Source organism: Protomyctophum bolini (assembly GCF_963924005.1).
Source record: "Protomyctophum bolini genome assembly, chromosome: 8".
NCBI classification, from domain to species: Eukaryota; Metazoa; Chordata; class Actinopteri; order Myctophiformes; family Myctophidae; genus Protomyctophum; species Protomyctophum bolini.
Window position 1 is genome coordinate 32293713 of NC_137869.1, and position 20843 is coordinate 32314555.

Sequence of the window (20843 nt, forward strand, 5' to 3'; positions counted from 1 at the left end):
AAAATGTCTTCTACATCCTGACAGTTTTCTGAAAAAGCTATGTTTCTATGTCAGTGGTTCTTCGATTTTTCTAAAATAGCAGACCTACAAGCTCGTAGCGCGCCACTCGGTGGCGCGCTATGAGCTTGTAGATCTGCTATTTTTCAATAGCTAAAGCATGACATGATGAACACCAAAAGGGGTTCCCGTCCAAAATGTGTTCAGACGTGTTCAGAGCACGTTTATTTTAATGATCAAAGAGTAAATGTATATTTTTTAATTCAGTAAAATCAAAGTAGATTAGATTAGATGTCTTTATTATACACAAGGGAAATTTGTTTTGCTCAGGTCAATGCATACATTCAGGACAATACATAAATATACAAAGTAAAAGTTGTGATAATCACAAAAACTCGAGTAAAGTATACGTAGATACTCCACAAAACTACTTAAACTGTACTCTGTTACTTCACACCAATTGGGGAAATAAAAAATGCAAAGTCTGTAGTAGATGTCACACAGGCTCTCAACAAAAACGTTTGTCTGACTTATAGGCATATAACAAATATATAACATAATCGCTATTCTGGGGCGTTTTCGCCGAAGATATTTAGTGTAGTATAGTGCGAAAACAAGAGGGCGGGCCTAGTACAGAGCCCTGGGGGGCTCCAGTCCACAAAATATAAGGTTCATGTGGTTGAATCTATCCCACCTATCAGCTCCCCTCCTGCACATACCTGTAGAATAGATGTACCTTCATGTGCCCGTTAACCAAAACCAACACGTATACAAACATTCCTTCATAACCGTAGCCATTTCACTGCTGAACTCGAGTCAATATCACACCTTTAGCTTCTCAAAAAAACCATTTCATCACATTTTCTATCTATGGGACCCCCATCTACTATAGAAGTCTAACTCTGGGAGTTACAGACACATAACTCCACAAGTTATTTGTTTTATTTTCTTTCTTTTTTTTTCTTTTTTTGTTGCATGATTCCACTTAGAGATTGGCCTAATTTTGTTACATTAATTAACAAATAGTTTGAATTATGGGATACATATCATGATTTATCAGGAGAAAACAAGCAGGTATGTTAAATCAGACATTAATCACCCCCCACAGCCCAAATGGAATGATCCTCTATTGCATTAAAATGTTGATGTTGTGCAATCAGACTGATCAGCCAATCTCTTTAGTCAAATCGTGCAACAAAAAAAAACGAAAAGAAAAATAATATCGGTAATTGCCTATTATAGTCGACAACCAGTCGACTATAGAACATATTAGGCTAATCAGATTCGACTATACAAATCCTTAGTCGGGGACAGCCCTAGTAAATGGTAATATCAGCTTGATCACCGAACCATGTTGATAAATATGGATATCATTTTAGTAGTGCTACTTAAACATAGAGTACTTGTGTTACTTGTGAGAACTGTTATTTAGTCTTTGATATGTTGTATTTAATTGCCTTGTGTGTTTTACTGGGCGAGGTTATACTTGTGTGTGTATATGTATGCGTATACAGTACACTGTTTGTGTCGGGCAGAATCCTTGTATCTCCATATTTCAACCCTTTATGTTGTTTTTTGTAAATGAATGTCCTACTTCACACAACAAAAGTGAATGTCCTAGTCACACAACAAAAGTGAATGTCCTAGTCACACAACAAAAGTGAATGTCCTAGTCACACAACAAAAGTGAATGTCCTAGTCACACAACAAAAGTGAATGTCCTAGTCACACAACAAAAGTGAATGTCCTAGTCACACAACAAAAGTGAATGTCCTAGTCACACAACAAAAGTGAATGTCCTAGTCACACAACAAAAGTAGCAAAAGTACACTTTGGGATGCGACATGTTGTGAGCTTGTAGATCTGCTACTTTTCCTACATTTGAATTTATTCTAGTCAGTAGGTTTTATCAATATAATACCAATGAAACGTATTGGAACACAGGTTATTTCTTTCAATTTCCTGGAAAGCAACCGTTTTGGACACCCGACAATGATGTTGTGTGTGTGTGTGTGTGTGTGTGTGTGTGTGTGTGTGTGTGTGTGTGTGTGTGTGTGTGTGTTTGTGTTATCAGTATTTTTACTGCTGGACAACCAAATGCCCATCTGGGAACAAATAAAGTTCTACTTGACTCGACTTGGCCCAGTTTGGTTTACAGCCAGTATACTCAACTAGTTGAGGCTGTGTTGAGTGAAACATAATCTGTGTTCATAATGTCATTCACTCATGTTTCCTTATACCTCCGACCCCAAGTCAGTCTGTGCTGTTCTACATAATGGGCCAGATTCACAACGCAGTTTACGCTTGCATCGCAGAGCACCACGTTCACTGTTGTAAGCTTGGGGATCTGTGCATTTTGCAGGATGTGATGACGTTTTTCATCCGAGGACAGATATTTCCTGTTGCCTTATATGGCGTGGACTGGGCGTGGATGTTCCATTAAACCAGGCGACACCAGGCGAATCACACGGGCGATCCGCACAAATGAAGTCATTACGCCACCTTTGGTGAATGACGCGTGAGCTTGATTGGATGGATTAATACGCCATTTCCTTTCATTTACACCTGGTCGTATATTTCCGTTGTGAATCTGGCCCAAATAATCTATATATTTACACATCAAGCCCTTCTTATATCCTATAAAAACTCTGTTTATATAAATATAGATTTCCGTATTTACATTTCTCTTTCAGAGAGTCAGTAGTGCTGTACAAACTATCCCAGTTAAATACAATAATATAGAATAACAAAATACATGCAAAGGTAAGTATAGTAGATCATAAAAAAAAGAAATGCACAGATAAACCAACGTGGTAAAATGAACAGCAGTCCTCATGTCCATGCATGACCAGACTGTCTACAACAGGTTACAGAGATATAACTGAAAGAAAGTGTGGTCTGCATCATGGACAACTTCAAACGCCATCACGTGTGACTTGGGTCTTCTGTCTGCTTGACTGACTGTCTACCCTGTCTCTCTGCGTCTTGCCTGTGGTTTTCCTTTCCTTCCGAGTACCTGTCTGTGTCTGTCTGTCTTGCTGCCTCTCTGCTGCGTGCCTGGCTGTCTGCGCTGCGGTCCCTCTCGGTCTGTCGCTCTCAAGTATCTGTGGTGGGAAGTGGCGGTCAGAGAGGCTCCCATGGCGACAGCAGCAGGAACAGCGAGAGCAGCGACGCCAGGCTCAAGGGCGTCAGGTGGGAGGAGGAGGCCAGTGTATGGGCGGAGCCTCGGACGGCCACCTGTGGGCGGACGAGAGGATAGATAGCATTATGTCATTGGTTTTACGGAGCCCTGTAACTCCACCGATCATTTTAGCTACCGTTAAGGACCTCCCATCCTGCCTGGGCCGTGGCTCAGTGGTCCAGGCATGCCACCCCCCATCTCTCTCCCCATTTCCTGTCAGCCTACTGTGATTCTATCCCTCTACAAAAAACTAAAATGAAGGTGAAAGACCTCCCACCCAACTGAGAACCGCTATGGGACATGTAGGACATGATGTAGGACATTAGACGGGCCTTTAATGGGTGCAAAAGGAATCAGGTGTGTCCACGCCAGTTTAGCTAGTTAGACGGCGCAATATGGGATTAAAGTATTTACGGCGGTGGAAAATTGCATTTGAACATAGGAGCAGTAAAAACAGTCAGAACTGCAGCCTCACTCCCAATCCTCCGCCGTAGTCTGAAAACCCACCTCTTCAGACTCCACCATGGCTCGTAGCACTTGCCCTAGCCTAGCCCCTTAGACAGACTTATAGCTCGTTACGTAGACAGCACTAGAATTGCATTTTATGTAGTCATAGCACTTTATAGTACACATGTATATTGTATAATATATAATATAGTATAGTATGTATAGTTGACATAGATACTCCACTGTTACGTTCATAGCTTATACACGATATACACGAAAACTACTTTTTATATATGTGATGTATGACATGCTTTGTTTTTACTTAAATGTAAGTCGCTCTGGATCAAGAGCATCTGCTAAATGCCTAAATTGTAAATTGATATAATGATGTCAGGAGACACGAGGGAAACAAAAACTCTCTGCTCACTGAAACATGGATGCGAGGTACAGTAGACCAAATGCAGTGCCTGTGCTTCTGCAGTCATCCCATAAATATGAAATGTTATTCTACGACGTATTTCATTCCTTACTGAGGTGTGCCATTAAAACTCAACAAAACAATAAGAGATGTAAAAAGAGATGATCAAATGTAATTGAATCTGCATTGATAAGAGAGAAAGAGAAGGGTGAAGGATGGTTTAAGAAGTAAAAAAACACACATAGACAGATGGCGTACACAGCTTCGATAGCATACAAATGAAGGGTCAGTCAAATCAGTGGGCGTAACCTACCTGAGGAGGCGGGGCATGCTGAGGAGTGACGGGGTGATGAAGAGGGGTTACGTCCTTTACAGCTGGACTACGGCCACTGTTAACACCAACTGACTCCTCATCACCTGGAGAGAGAGAGAGAGAGAGATAGAGAGACAGAGAGAGAGAGAGACATGGCTCTAATAATTCTTAGTAATCAGTTTTGTCACTCCTCGCCTCAGCTTTGGCAGCGTAAGGTTTTTCTGTGCCATGCCAATGAGGCATCATTTGAATAGAGAGCAATTGAACTGAACTGAAATCAATTGAGACGGGTGTGGGGGTTGGGGGGGGGGGGGGGGGGTAGGAGAGACTGCAATAGAAGCAGGAAGAGTCCGACACCGCAGAAAAAGAAGTGAATAAAAAGTTAAGAGGAGAGAGATCACATTAAGCTGTCCTCAGCACAGAGTCTATAGGCCTGACTGTTACTTATTGCATCTCTATCTACAGTATCTGTGTGTGTGTGTGTGTGTGTGTGTGTGTGTGTGTGTGTGTGTGTGTGTGTGTGTGTGTGTGTGTGTGCGCATGCGTGAGTTTGTGCGTGAGTTCGTGCGTGCATGCGTGCGTGCACCCATACATGCGCTTGCCTGAGTTTTTTTCCGTGTGACATCTCATTGAGATACAGTAGCTTTGCAACTGTTCCTGACAGCGAGACACAATGCAATAAATAGTACACAGTGCAGTGATGGAGTGTTGGAACTAAATTAATGGTAACCTCCACGTGGATTTTACCCCCAGAGAGAACAGAGAGTGAATTTTGTCCGCTCATTTCTTTGTGTCGTCACTTCCAATTTCACGGTATCTTGTTAAAAATGTGTATCCTGACAATGCATTTTCTGTTTACCAATAGCAAATTTGTACCAATGGAAAGAGGAAGATATTTAACACTTACTGTCACGGTCCGTGACGTGTTGTGTTTTCTTGTGTACCCTGTTCTTTGTTTTTGTTATTGTTTTACCTTTCTGTTGTGTTCCTGTGATTTTTAAGTATTGTGTTTTCCCTGTGTCTTAGTTCCAGTTTGAGTTTCACCTTTAACTTGTGTACCTTTTATTTTGTAGTATTGTTTTGTGCCTTCCTGTCTGCCCCTGTAGTTCTGTACCTGCCTTGTCTAACCTGTATTGTGATTAGTCTTTGTTTTCCACCTGTGTCCTCTTAGTCCCCCAGCCAATCCCTGTCTTGATTTTGAGTTTTGTTTCACCTGTGCCTAGTTAGTCTGTGTCTATTTATACTCCCCTGTTTGTTCAGTTCCCTTGCTAGTCACTTTATGTCAGTAGTGTTCTCCTCGTGTATCCATGATTTATCCCCTAGTGTACTGTATGAATGAATGAAATTTGAATGAATGACATTTTTATTTTCGTGTCATGCCACTTTGGCCCATCCCATATGGGATTATATGACACATTTCACAGAATACACTGAATACAACTGACACTACAGTCCTTCCTGTTCATACATATTTGTACATTATTCGAACAAACAAAAAAAACAAAACAAAACAAAACAAAAACAAATCATAACAAGGCCATTTTACATGTAAATGGCCCTCCTCCTCATTGACCAGGCCTTCTCAAGGAATGAGGCAAATGAAAAAGCGTACTTTTGAAACAGGCGCTTCAGTCTCTCGAAGTCCTCCAACCATACAAATTCATGGTTTGGGTCTATCTTATTAAAAAGTCTCTCCCTAATGGAGTTGTAGAATGGACAATTAAAAACAATTGGCAAGGGCTTTTTTTGGAATAAAAACCTTGCATTGAAGCTCATCTGCCTGCGCATATCTGTCTGCTATTGGGTCCTAAAGCTCCTGCCTTTGCACTGTGACACTTACTGTAACCAAAGCATATCACTTACCCTACCTACCATACCATAACTGCTTCATATGGATATGTAATTAAAGGCATACTTAAAAAGAGGAAAAAGGTACCGGAATAATTACAGGAAAATGTAATGGACAGACAGACAGACTTCTAGACAGCTATAGCCTCCTGCAGAGCCATGCCATATAAATCCTTAGCCCATGCAGGAAGACACTGGAGCCCACATGGGAATTCATTGGATTAACGACGCCACACACGTCTTCATCAGAGTCAGAAGCGACAGTGATGAAGACGTGTGTGGCGTCCAAACGTTAGTCTGCACCTAATAAGAACGCTGTGTGCTGCCGTCATGCCCCCCTCCCCCCTCCAGAACCCTCTCTGCACCGTCCCCATTGCACCGACCCCTGTTGGTGGAGAGGCTGAGATGCACTAAACACTGTTTTGGAATACTTGGAAGAACACGAGGAGCACTTGATTGCTCTCGTCAAGTGATGATGGGCGGGGGAGGTTGCTCACCAGCTGTACCGCAGTGAACCACATGACACCTAGCATTATGATCCTAATAGGTCAACAAAAAAACAAAAAAAATAGGCAGACATTTAGTGATAATAGCCGATCTATAGGTGCAAGGCCTTGTGAACTTGTAGATGATCTATTCTCGGCAAAGAGACTGTAGAGGGGAAAAGGAGGGGACCATTTACAGATCCCTGGGGGACTCCATTCCAGGACATAAAGTGTTAAAACATTGAAAATCAGTGTCAAACATATTTTCTTCCCCAGTAAGAACAGGTCAGCTTGGTCCAAAGGGGTTTTGGGTGCATTACTGGTCCCATTACTGGTCCCACGGCAACCACATTTCTCATGGTCGTCGGGGAAACCTAATTGTTTTGTTGTTGTTGTCAAGGCCAGGATAATTTATGGTCCTGGCTCCACCGCCCACAGATATGCGCACGCACAGACACACTGACACACATGCACACGCATGAATTTGTTGCTTAATTTAATTGGCACATGCACCCTTGGATCCCACCAGCTGCTTAACAGCTTTTTTTGTGTGTGTGTGTGTGTGTGTGTGTGTGTGTGTGTGTGTGTGTGTGTGTGTGTGTGCGACTGTGCGTGCGTGCATGCGTGTTGGCATTTCTCCAAACCTCTCCTGGGAGGAACTCAGGTAAATGAGTGGATTAGGACAGGAGAGAGACAGACACTGCCGTGGGCATAATGCCTGCGCGCGCACACACACACACACACACACACACACACACACACACACACACACACACACACACACACACACACACACACACACACACACACACACACACACACACACACACACACGAGAGAGAGACAGGGATCAGACATGGAGATGGGATTCTTCTCATACACACCTCCTCTGTCACAAAAGCGCACTTCAACATACACTACCCCTTTTTCAATAACACACACACGCACACACACGCGCGCACACACACACACACACACACACACACACACACACACACACACACACACACACACACACACACACACACACACACACACACACACGCACACACCTGCTTGTGCAGAAATGTGATTCCGTCTCCTACAATGGACATTGTTTTGCAGTACAATAGACAAAGAAACTCTTTCAGCAGCTTAGGAATGAGGTGAGGTGTTAACGTTCACACGCACGCACGCATGCTTGCACACACACACACACACACACACACACACACACACACACACACACACACACACACACACACACACACACACACACACACACAATGGAATCATGAAAATATATGTATACATAGTTTACGAATGGGCAGACATTCACAGGTACACAAACATACAATGTAACTGTAACACTATACGTTCACTATAGCAAGGAGCACACCATCAATCAAGATCACATTTAGCTAGTAGCTGCAAATAGATCCCAAAATACATCTTAATCTTAATTACCTAAACACTAACACGCACCCACGCACGCACGCACGCACGCACGTATACACACACGAATATAATATGATAGTAATCCAAAATATGCACACACATACTGGCTAGAAGTCTCAACATGTGGTGTTGTCGGTGTGATACGTATGAGCACATGACCGCAGATTGACTGGTGAATGTGCAGGAAAATGCTCTAAATGTGTGTGTGTGTGTGTGTGTGTGTGTGTGTGTGTGTGTGTGTGTGTGTGTGTGTGTGTGTTCACAGATGATTTATCAGCAGTGCATTGTTTATCAACTAAGCATCTGCCCTTGATTTCATTCTCTCTTAGCTGCATGGAGTAACATGGGACTGTGGGAGTTGCAGGCGTGTAAATGTGTGTGTGCATGTGTGTGCGTGTGTGTGTGTGTGTGTGTGTGTGTGTGTGTGTGTGTGTACATGTGTGCACTCTGGTGCGTCCACCTCCCCACGTCCCACACTAGAATAGAACAGCCTGTGACGTGGTCATGTGACGTGGTCAGTTGTGCTCATTCCAGACTTATACTTAGTCGCGTGTGGTTTGTCGCACACTGAAAACAGCTGATTTACGAGCTTATAGATTGGCTATTTTTGATGTGCGGCATTGTAACAATTTAGGCATTTAGTAGATGCTCGTAATCCAGAGCGATTTACAGTAAGCAAGAACTCTGTCGTATGGTGGTGTTGTGTATACTGAAAATAGCGGATGTACAAGCTCACTGCGTGTCTAGGTCAGTCACAATTATTACATAAGTGCAAATATTTTGCATATTTTGCGAAAGCAGAAATAGCTGATCTAGGCGCTTACAAAGTGTCATTCTTGATGTGTACGAAAACTAAAAGGCAAACAGAAATAAAATAATAAAATTCCAATGTTCCATGCCAAAAACTAAATTAAATCATTGATCGAATTATTTGTATAACAATGAATTGACGACTTACATTTTGTAATTGTGCCAGCGTACCTGGCGTGACGTTCTGAACGTTTTTTAGTTTTAGTTTTTTGGTCCTATTGATATAGGGAACAGTATAGTCAGACAAGAAAGGAGGAGAGAGATGGGGAGTGACACGCGGCAAAGGCCATCGGGTTCGGGAGTCGAACCTGCGGCACGCCGTACAGCTGGCTTGGCAGCCTAGGTGCCCCTAATCGTCCGGGCCCTGAACGTTTTCTTTTTGAGTGGTGCAACCACTCCTACAACCAGCAATGTCCGTATGTGGCCATGAGCACGAGTATATGACTTATTAGTACCAGTAGGGGGCGCCAGAAACAGAGAGGGATAGTGCTGTGCCTACTGCCTGCTAATGAGAGAGAGAGAGAGAGAGAGAGAGAGAGAGAGAGAGAGAGAGAGAGAGAGAGAGAGAGAGAGAGGAGAGAGAGAGAGAGAGAAAGAGAGAGAGAGAGATTGCACCACTCAGTTCACACGGTGTGATTTTTTTTAAAGGACCTATAACATAAAATTCAACCTTTTCAATTCCACTTTGTTTACAATGTCCACCATTGTTGATTTTCCAAGCTGGCATGGAATGGAAACAAGCCTGGTTTTATCTAGCATCAGTATTATAATGACTCAAATATTAAATAATCTGCATATCAGCGCCCCCACCACCTCAGGATATTGTGGTACTGCAGCTAAAACTGCTTTGAAAGTCCAGAAAGAAATGACAAGGCCTGGTTATATCAGAGTGGTGATTGAGGCTAAAACCATTAGAAATAACATTGAGGGACATGGACAATATATTAAATATTAAAAGCAGTTTTTAAATGCATGTTATTTGCGCTTTAAAGAGCGAGGATGTGATCCTGTCAGCGAGGATGTGTTTGTGTGCATGCCAGGCTGCTTTTGGCTATACAGGCCATCTCCACCTGCATGCCCTTCAGCCTGTTTGTCTCTTAGCAACACTCGCATATGGCAGATTTGTAAAACACATGCACGTGTGCACACACACACACACACACACACACACGCACACACACACACACACACACACACACACACACACACACACACACACACACACACACACACACACACACACACACTTGTGACAGAGGTGAGTGATGAACAGTGTCACTGGTCATACTCATGGGGGAGTTTAACCTTTACCTAGATGAGTAACGAGTGTGACTGTGTGACTGTGTGTGTGTGTGTGTGTGTGTGTGTGTGTGTGTGTGTGTGTGTGTGTGTGTGTGTGTGTGTGTTTGTGCGCGCGCACAAGTGTTAATAGCAATGTAGTAGTGACATTTGAAGGATTCAAGCACAATCCTGGACTGCAGTGGATTGCATCATCCAGATCAGCCCATTTTCAGCTCCATTGAAAATAAAACACTCTTAAGGGCTTTTGGTGGATGTCAGAGACCACACCACAACCACAACAAATACAATGGTAAACGCTGTATTTATAGTGCTCACTTTGTGTCTTGCTGCGATCTTGTACATTTTCTACATTTTAGAACATCTTTTAAAAATCTTGAAAGTATTCGAACATTTTGAAAACATTTTCTCGGGGGGGTTGCTAACACAAAACATTCTCAGATGGGGGTCCGTGGAAAAATACATATTAATTTGGGGGTCCTTGACATGATTTGTATACAAACTGGAATTGAGTCAGCTCTGTAATGTGGACCGCTTTTCTTGGACGACACCAAATCTCTTTGTCAAAAATAGGCGAACTACAATTTTCGGCACATGTTCGCCCACCATAATGTGGATGCGTGGGGTTCAAGTGGTTAAAACAAAGAAGAAAGAAAGAAATAACCTTATCACTCAATGACCACAGACTGATGGACAATGTCGACACTGAAAATGAAGCAACCCTTTAATCTGCCGTGGGAATTTGTGTGCACTGTTTGCAGAACGTAATGTCTCTTCCGCTCAAAAAATCGTTGAGTAAAAACTTGGTCACGGAAAACAGAAACAAACCTGCAGATTAAAAACTTGTCAACCTCAACACTCAAAAGGAAGCAGACAAATGCTTCTGACCAAAAATGGCGGCCGCTAAACGGCACTGCGGGCGAGAACAGGGACATCAAGTGAAAACAAAGGGCGCTCAGTCAGCAATCACAGGCCCGGGGAAAAAACGAATGAATTCTTGTAAACCATGCATTTATAAATGTAATGCTTTCAAGTGGGTTTGGCGCCAATCCAAGGGATTTCCCAAGGGCGACAGCAATGGTCTCCAGTCTCCACCAGGTGGGGTGGGGCCATTAATCAGAGTTGCGGTAACACACACAAGGAAACAGACATGACCATGACAACAGGAGAGGTATATTGCCAAGTAAAGTAGATGCAAACACACGCACGCATGCACGGTTGTACAGTTACAGGTATAGCTGTCTAAAAGGCTCAACAGACAAATGTATCAAATGCGGTTTCTACACACAAAAACAGAAGATTGTGGAAAAACTACTGTATGTGCTTTGAATGCACTGATTTACTAACAACACCAAAGCTAAAAAAAAGAAGAAAAAAAAAATCTGGAAAATGAAATAAAAATAAATAAATCTGAATGAAGTTATCTTTAATTACATTATTATAAGTAATACTATTAGAGTTGTACTATTACTCGAACGAAAATAAAAGCTTGGGGGGGGGGGGGGGGGGAGATGCAATGCAAATGAAAGACATATACTGTGTATCCCTATTCCCTGACATAATTTTATAGCTAAACGGACAGAATTCTATTTTATTTGAATGATGAAACCCAGCTGCCATTAATAGTTGGAAATGGAAATGGAAATTGCGGAAATTGCGGAAATGGTGGAAATGGAAATTGCGGAAATGCGGAAATGGAAATTGCGGAAATTGCGGAAATGGAAATTGAGGAAATTGCGGAAATGGAAATTGCGGAAATGGAAATTGCGATAATTGCTCTTCACGTATAGCTATCTATTTTCAGGTAGATTGTTTTATTTTACTCAGTCAGCCATATCACTACTCATTTTTTTCATGAAAAAGGTCATAGCTGGGTAATCTATTTTCAGGCAAATTGTGTTTATTGTATTTTATTTTACTCAGCCATAACAATTTATTTTCTGTTAACCAACTTGCTGGCTGGCAGGCAGGCAGACAGCTACTCATAGACAGGCAGACAGACAGACAGCTACTCATGGAGAATTGGACAGGCAGGCAGTCAGACAGCTACTCATAGACAGGCAGACAGACAGCTACTCATGGAGAATTGGACAGGCAGGCAGACAGCTACTCATGGACAATTGGACAGGCAGGAAGGCAGACAGCTACTCATAGACAGACAGACAGCTACTCATGGACAATTGGACAGGCAGGAAGGCAGACAGCTACTCATAGACAGACAGACAGCTACTCATAGACAATTGGGCAGGCAGGCAGACAGCTACTCATAGACAGACAGCTACTCATGGACAATTGGACAGGCAGGAAGGCAGACAGCTACTCATAGACAGGCAGACAGACAGCTACTTCACATTTTGCGAAAATATAGCAATTGAAAGAGAGAAGTTATCAAGTATCATTAATGTCGTAATTTTATCTACTGGCCCCTGGTCCCTTGCCATTTTTGTAATGTGGCCCACAGGTAAATCTATTTGAGTATCCCTGCCCTATAATGTATGTTGCCTTCAAGATAACTTGAACAAGGTATGAAGATGACTCTACAGACAGAGGTCATGGACGTCATGGAAACTATAATCTGTCAGCATTCTGGATTTCATAATTTGTAGATTTGTTGGCCATATACCCCCCCCTCTCTCTCTCTCTCTACAGGCACACTCACGGCACACCATTCATATGCATTTGTGAGTTTATTTATTATTTATTCATATTAATAAATACAATTGGCTGATAGCGACAATAAGTCTCTCCTGACCTACTTATAGTGCCAAATAAAGATTATAATTTCACTAATTACTTTCATTAATAATGACATGCCCAAACAAGGGACATCAGGTTGAAAGTGGCTCAAATACAATATATATTATTATTTATTTTAGGGTATCACATTTGCCTCTGTATTAGGAAATGAGTGCGAACAAAATACCGATCTAGTAAATTAAGCAATAATTCATAACAATGTGCATAGTTGTGTATATTGCAATACTAATGTGTGGTTGGGCGAGTCGTCACACCGTTTACGAACCAACGTTAGATGACGATAATTAAGTAATTGTGAACAAGCCTGTGAACAGAACATGGGTTTCTGTTTCTTACACTCTCTCGTTTAGCAGGTAAGACCTGTTGGTGAGGAGACTCACAGGCTGACACAAAGAATCCTCAATGTCAGTGAAAGTATACAAACGTAACCAAATGGTAACATTTGTACATTTTGTACTGAGAAATTGACATCGATGGATTCTTGTGTGAGAGTGAATTGATGACAAACAAACGTTTGTCACGTGAAAATGTTGGGATCTGCTCGTGAAGCGTAATTCCGACGGCGCATTAGTCCGACAATGTGGAGTTAAGGTTAGGGACAGGGTTAGTGATGGGGCGAGTTCAAGGTTGTACTTGATTGTTACATCTTGTGTACAGTTACATAAGAGTAAAAGTTATTTTTGTTTGGCTTCCTTACAGACAATGCAGCAGCATACTGTATAGAGTGCAAGAAAGAGCATTCAAAGAGTAAAAAAAATTAAGATATGTGCATCTTTTCCCTGTAGTAGCAAAGTAAGGTAAACTTTATGTGAACAGCTTCAAAGTAGGTTATGTTCCATATACAATTTAGTTTAAGAAGGTGCAATTTGAGGTTAATTACAATTTTAGTCCAGATGTCAATCGTTTTTGGTCTAGAGTTTCAGAAGTACTATCTGAGGTAATGGAACTAGAATTCCCCTCTTGCCTAATATTTTCTTGTTGAATGATGATTCAGCGATTGGGTTGACATTGACAATGCCACGTAGAAGACTCCTGCTCTTAGGGCTGACAGCTGCAAAAAACTCTGCTCGTCCCAAGATGGAAACCTCCCCATAAACTTAAAGTCTCACAATGGATCCTCTCATTAATGATCTCTCTGGAACTCTCTATAGCTCCATCCAATGGAGCACAAGAAAACACACTTGACATCTTATCCACAGCATTAGAAAATCATGCCAACATCTCTGATGACTGTTATCTTCTTTTCTTTTAATTTAATCTTTCCAATGGTAAAGTACCTGTCTTGCTTTAATTATTTATTATTATTGTTTTTGATGTATTGTAATTTTCTGTTTCGCTGTTCAACCTGTGGGGTGGGGGGGTGGGGAAAACCCCCTTTTCTTTTAACAAAATAAAATAAAAACTTGATCACAAAAAAAAATACAGCAATTTAGTTTAAAATGTGCAATTACAGCCTGAAGAAGGGGGGGGGGGGGGGGCTAGAGTTTTTCTTTGCCCGGTTTCGCTCTGGTTCATGTATCTGATTGTTTGGGGGAAGAAGCTTTTTGCAGTCTGTTTCCAGTGGCTTTGAGACTGCAAAAAACGTTTTCCATGCGGCAGCATCTCAAAGAAGTCTGCGGTTGGGATGGCTTGGGTCCTTCATAATTCCACGAGCTTTGCTGACACAACGATCGTCGTACAAGGCTTCGATGGGGGGGAGATGGGCAGAAGTGGTTGTGCCCATACGCACCACCTGATGCCTGTCTGTCAGGTAGTTGAGTATCCAGTGTTCAGACCCAGACTCTTTAGCTTGGTGTCTAGTATGGGGGGGATTATGGACGGTATTAAACGCTGAGCTATAGTCTATGAACAGCATTTTCGCATAAGACTTTTCTTAGGGTTGTGTGGAGAGCTGTTGCGATCACGTCATCCGTGGATCTGTTCTGGCGATACGCAAATTGTAAGGGGTCAAGTGTGGGTGGCAATTTGTTGTTGATCATTCCTCTGACGAGTTTCTCAAAGCATTTGTTCACTATGGGTGTAATTGCTACAGGTGCCTCCAGTCGTTTAATCCAGTTACTTTACCCTTTTTTGGGACTGGAACAATGGTTGCTGTTTTGAAGCATGAAGAGTCGGACCAATGAATGCACCGCCGAAATAATAACGCTGACCCGAAAATGTTTACAGTACAAAAATGATACGCATGTAAGCTACATTTAATACCTGAGAATTTCATCTTTGATGCGGCGCACAGTATGACATATACTGTAGCGTGCGCACCCCTTCTCATAACGGACTTGGTACCACAGGTTGAGAATCACTGGGTTAAGGCATCACATTTCCTAACCTTTCTGTGCCATCCTAGTGTCAACCACTGAAACCCTATATACTCCAACGCTGTGCTTTGAGGGCTTGTAGATCGGCTATTTTCACAGAATGTTGGCCCGCAGAATGGGAGCGCTTCGTGCGGTTAAATAAAAGAACAACACTCAGCATATAAATATTTAATTGACATTCATACATTCCTACGGATCCGTCGCCTGACACAATATATACCAGATAACATAACATCTTGTGAAACAATAGCTCCTGTGTTTGTGTGTGTGTGTGTGTGTGTGTGTGTGTGTGTGTGTGTGTGTGTGTGTGTGTGTGTGTGTGTGTGTGTGTGTGGTCCATAAACACAGTGTGTGTCAGAGAAGGATGTAATCTATGCTTTGATCAACTTGGCTAAAGCAGCAGCAAAAACTGTCTTACCTCAGAAGGTAATATATGCACATGTCAAGTGGTTGACATATTTGTGTGTGTGTGTGTGTGTGTGTGTGTGTGTGTGTGTTTCAATAAAATCTATGTAGAAGATAGTTATGCCAGCTATGCTTTGATTTCAGAGGTAAAATCTGTGTGTGTGTGTGTGTGTGTGTGTGTGTGTGTGTGTGTGTGTGTGTGTGTGTGTGTGTGTGTGTGTGTGTGTGTGTGTGTGTGTGTGTGAGTGTTAATGACGGTATTTCATGTCAGATGCCTGTGGCGTGCAGAACTGTCATTACACCCACTCTTCTTGTTGCTACTCAATTTGTATGTATACAATGGACACACACACACACACACACACACACACACACACACACACACACACACACACACACACACACACACACATATAGGTATACATACACAAATGAAGTGTAGATGTGGGGTGACCTTGACGAGCGTCTGTACAAGGTGCCGGGTGTGAGTAGGCGTGTAAATGTATCCCAGCATTTCCAGCTGAATCAGTAATGAGAATTTCATTACCTTGGCCCTGGTTCCCTGGGGAGGCAACACACACGCACGCATGCACGCACACACAATAACATGCACACGCACACAATAACATGCACGTGCACACACACTGCATAGAGTAAAGTTACGAGGAGCAGTAGATAGATTATGCCCTCGGCGAATATTTATGATCAGACTCTATTTCTAAACAGACAGAGAGACGGAGGAGAGACAAAGGATGATTTACAAAAGGATATAGGAAGTGGAAAGAAATTAGAAACTAGACAAAAACAACCGACAAAATAAGGTAAGACAGAGGCATAAGGATAGGCATGTGACCACAGTGCAGTTGTTAGTTGCTTTTTCCTTGGAATGAATGAACAGTGTAGTCTGATATTTTGAGGAAGTAAAGCCTGATTCATGCTTCGTTGCACGCTGATGTTAACCTGACGCTGCCAGATCCAAAAAGCTTGCTACACAAATTTGTTTAACAGCTTATTGGGATCTGGGATCGCGGAATCAAATTCAATGACGGGGCTGTTCCTTTTTTTCAAGATACATGGTAGATGATTGGATCGGAGCGTCTGTCTATCACCGTGTGGGCGTGCAAACACAACCAATCATATTGACGTGTCTATATAGCTTCACATCCGGTTTCGCACATATCCCGCCCTTAGCTCACGCTGATTGGTTCGGTACGGGTCGGATCTGCGTTAGCTCAACCCCCTCAGAGATCCCAGATCCAAATAAGCTGTGAAACAAATTTGTGTAGCAAGCTTTTTGGATCTGGCAGCGTCATGTTACGCTGATGTTGCAGATCTACAAGCTCACAGTACGTCACGAATGTGACGCGCTGTGATCTTGTAGATCTGCTATTTACTGAGCATGACACCGGCACGCAACAATAAGTATAAATCAGGCTTAAGTTGTCAACATGCCACAGACTAGTGCCACCATTGTCTGCATGTATATTTGCTATAACTGGCAATGATTACTGATGCTGCATGGTGGTGTGTGGACTGTGGATGGACCAATGGTTTTCACGCAATCAAGGTACAAGTGATGCGATGTGACGCAAGAGTAGTGGACTAGCCGACTGTAACGGCCCATGTGTTAAAGATATCTTTAACACCTGGGTGATTGCTCACCCTGTAAATTCGGGTTGAGTCTTCATTCTGTCTCTCCTTCTTGCTTGGTTTTGTTTTGGTTTGGTTGAGTTGATTTGTTTTGCTTTCTCACAGGTCCCATTTCCACCAAAATAACTTTGGTTCTAGAATAACTTTTTATTAGTTCATGTAAATAAACTTTATTATACTTTTCTAGACGCATGGGCGGTTTCATCAACCAAGCATACACATCTGGCTCTGCTGAGAAGCTCATAGAAGTAGAACTCACTCTGAGTGAACAACAGATAGTGACTCTGAGATCAGGGAGAGGAACCTGTCAGCGGTGAGCACTTTCCTTTCCTTTTTTCCCCCTTTTCTGCCTTTATTGATAGTTTCAAGTGGAGATTGACAGGAAAGAGGGAGAGAGAGAAGGGGAGAGACATGCAGCAAAGGTCGTCATGAACAGGACTCGACCACACAACACGCTGTCAGGCCAGAGCCTATAGTATGTGGCATGCGCTTGGACCAGTAGGCCAGCAGGCGCCCCTCTGTGAGCACCTTCAAATTGCTCTACAGAGTATGGCATGCTACACAGTGGCACATCTATTAGAGAAGAACACCAAATGTGCTGTTCTTGGATTTCAGCTAAATTATCCCTACTCGGCAACAAATTGGACCCCCTGGGTCTTAAGCACTCCCCTGTGTAAGCGGCTGCTGGACTTTCTAAGGAACAGACCTCAATGAATCTGTGCAGGTGGGAAACAAACAACTGTTACAACTCCAACGTCATCTCCCTGAGCACTGGCTCTTCTCAGGGCTGTGTTCTTTCTGAGGCCACTGCTGTTCACCCTGGTGACACATGCCTGCTGTGCCAGGTTCAGTAGCAATCAATCATATTGTGAAATACACGGACGAGACAACATAGTGATGGGCCTCATGGGGGACGACAACGAGAACGGCTACAGGGAGGAAGTGAGACTGATATCATGACATCCATATCACTGTTCACTCTGCTGCCCTCTGGCAAAAGGTTCAAGAGTTTATTTTCCCAAGCCATCAGACTTGTGTAAATATCTATCTATCTATCGATCTATCTATCTATCTATCATTCTTATCGCTCTATAAACGGGTTATTTTTGATTGACTAATGTCAAATAAACGGTTTATTTTTGATTGACTAATGTCAAATAAAGTTAACCACTTAAGCCTATCATACTTTGACAAATATAAAAAAACAGCTCAAATAGTTGCTCTACATCTACAATTTCACAAAGCATGGCAGCATTGTGAGCTTGTAGCTTGTATTGTTGCACTTTTCTAAACATTTATGTAGCACGTAGTACTTTCAGGATAGTGCATAAAAGAGGTGACCAGGTTTGAGGTCTCATGTTTGGCCAGAAGCCTGATTTGAGTGTTTGTGGGGGTCTGGGGGACGTATAGGCATGAGGTGTAGCCAACAGCAGTACAGCCTAGTAAAACAAACTCAAACTAATGTTAATTCATTTTGAGTGAGCTTGTAGATCTGCTATTTTTTACAATGCTCTGTTGAAGGCTGCATAGCCGAAACACGTTAGCGTTCCTTTTTGGTGTGTGCCAATAAAGAAATGGAAATGTGAGTACCTTGTCCCCCGCTTGTTAAATTTTTGGATGTGCTACCTTTTTGGAATTTGTTATTCCTATTTTTTGATGTATACTTGATTTGGGTTTGGCACTCCACTGAAAGCCATTGCTGATTTTTCTCATTTATTTTTTACAATATCTGTCGAACGGGGTCCCCAGTTCAAATATGATTATTTGAGGATCACGGGCTGTAAAGGTGGAGAACCACTGATCTAGAGTTCCATAGACCATAGAAACCAAATGTTTATTATTGGCCTTCGTTTTTTAAGAGTAGAAGGCAAGGAATTGTGGGCAACTTTGTGGTAGGATTATCTCTGCAGCATTGAAATTGCCATCTCTAGAAATCCAGGACAGTGTATAAAATCTTCATCCAGGCTCCAGCTAATGAGGCAAGACGTGAACTGTGGTGTGACGAGTCTGAGATATGAATAATAATTGGTAGCATTGTGGACTATAGGCTACTGTTGGCTTGCTTGCAGTGAGGCAGCATCAACCCAAGGTCATGGAGATGAAGGTCAAGCAGAGCCTCCAGTGGAATTATAAAATCTATGGAGGAGGGATGCAGGAAAGCAAGTAAACCAGTGAGGAGAGCTCAGAGGATATGTACTGCTGTACAGTTCATTTGACTCTGAGGGTATATAGACACTAGACAGTACATTAACCCTTATGGCAGAAGTGTAATTTCAGTAGCCTGGCATGACCAGACTAATATCATTGCGTAGAATGATATAAAGGTCATTACACACTGGCGAATTGGCGACGCGATATATTCGTGCGAATAATTCGCATTTAAAAAAAACAATTGAAGTCCATGCAAGCTTCCACATCAGTGGCGAATGTGCGAAAATGCGACCGTTTTCGCTCTTTATTTGTTCGCTCTGGTGTCGTATTTTGCAGAGATTCGCAGGCGAACTGCAACATGCAATATTTCGCATTTTCAGATCGCTTATTCGCATCGCGTCGCTAATTCGCCAGTGTGTAATGACCTTTAGTCTGGAACTTTGGTGTGGTATAGATTTGTTTCCATCAGGGGTAGTTACAAACAGATTCCAACGTCACTTTGAATAGTGGGCTCTGACTGGTCACCCACAACATTGGGGTGAGTGAAATGTAATTCAAACTGAGGAGTGACCGACCAATCTCCCCAGGGATTTTCTTTCCTGTAGCAGATTCGTCTGGCTATAATTTCAGTTGATCTACAAGCTCTCAGGTCTCAAAGTCAAGTTAACACATCAGAGTTTACTGCGTGAACATGCGTGAACAGTTGAATGCGGCAGCAGAGTGATTGGTTAAAGACCCTGTGTAAAAAGTGAGCCAATAAGGTGTCTTCTCCCATCAGGTGTGTGACATGAGAATGCTCATTTAGAATATGGGAATAACCCCCAAGCACCGCAACGCAGCAAGAAGACAAGCCCACACAGCTAGACAAAGCAAGGGGAGGAGGCTGCTGCATTTTGGTCAAATTATGTCCCGCAGAGGAAAGCAAAGCAGAGCAAAGTAAAGTAAAGACACACGCACATGACACGCACAGTCGCACACACACACACACACACACACACACACACACACACAGTTCCGTTTTCCACTAATGACTAAATACTTTAGATTGAGGTTACTGCGGTCGAGAATCAAGATACATTTTGTTCCCATGTAATTATTCACTGTGCTTTTGGTTTTTGGTTGCATAATGTCTCTGTTATGACACGGTTGCAAAATTACCTTGGTGGGTATAGGCACAGAAACACAATCACGTTCATTCATACCTAAGAATGCAGACAAACAGACAGGCAGACACAGACAGACAGACAGACAGACAGACAGACAGACAGACAGACAGACAGACAGACAGACAGACAGACTTCTTATGCGACTTAATAGCGTGGGAGAGCAG

The 20843-nt window shown here is 42.5% G+C and overlaps 1 protein-coding gene across 2 annotated transcripts in view; it reads right to left on the minus strand.

Moving 5' to 3' along the window:
* Nucleotides 1-386: 386 nt before the first annotated feature.
* The window catches only part of LOC308319616 (glypican-5-like), a 59079-nt gene continuing 38622 nt past the window's right edge, over nt 387-20843 (minus strand). For both annotated transcript variants that reach the window (XM_080769720.1, XM_080769719.1), the window contains 2 exons: nt 4357-4460; nt 387-3234 (listed from right to left, as the gene is read on the minus strand). In XM_080769720.1, the coding sequence (XP_080625846.1) occupies nt 3121-3234; nt 4357-4460 (218 nt within the window). In that variant the 3' untranslated portion in view covers nt 387-3120. The remainder of the gene's footprint in view (nt 3235-4356; nt 4461-20843) is intronic.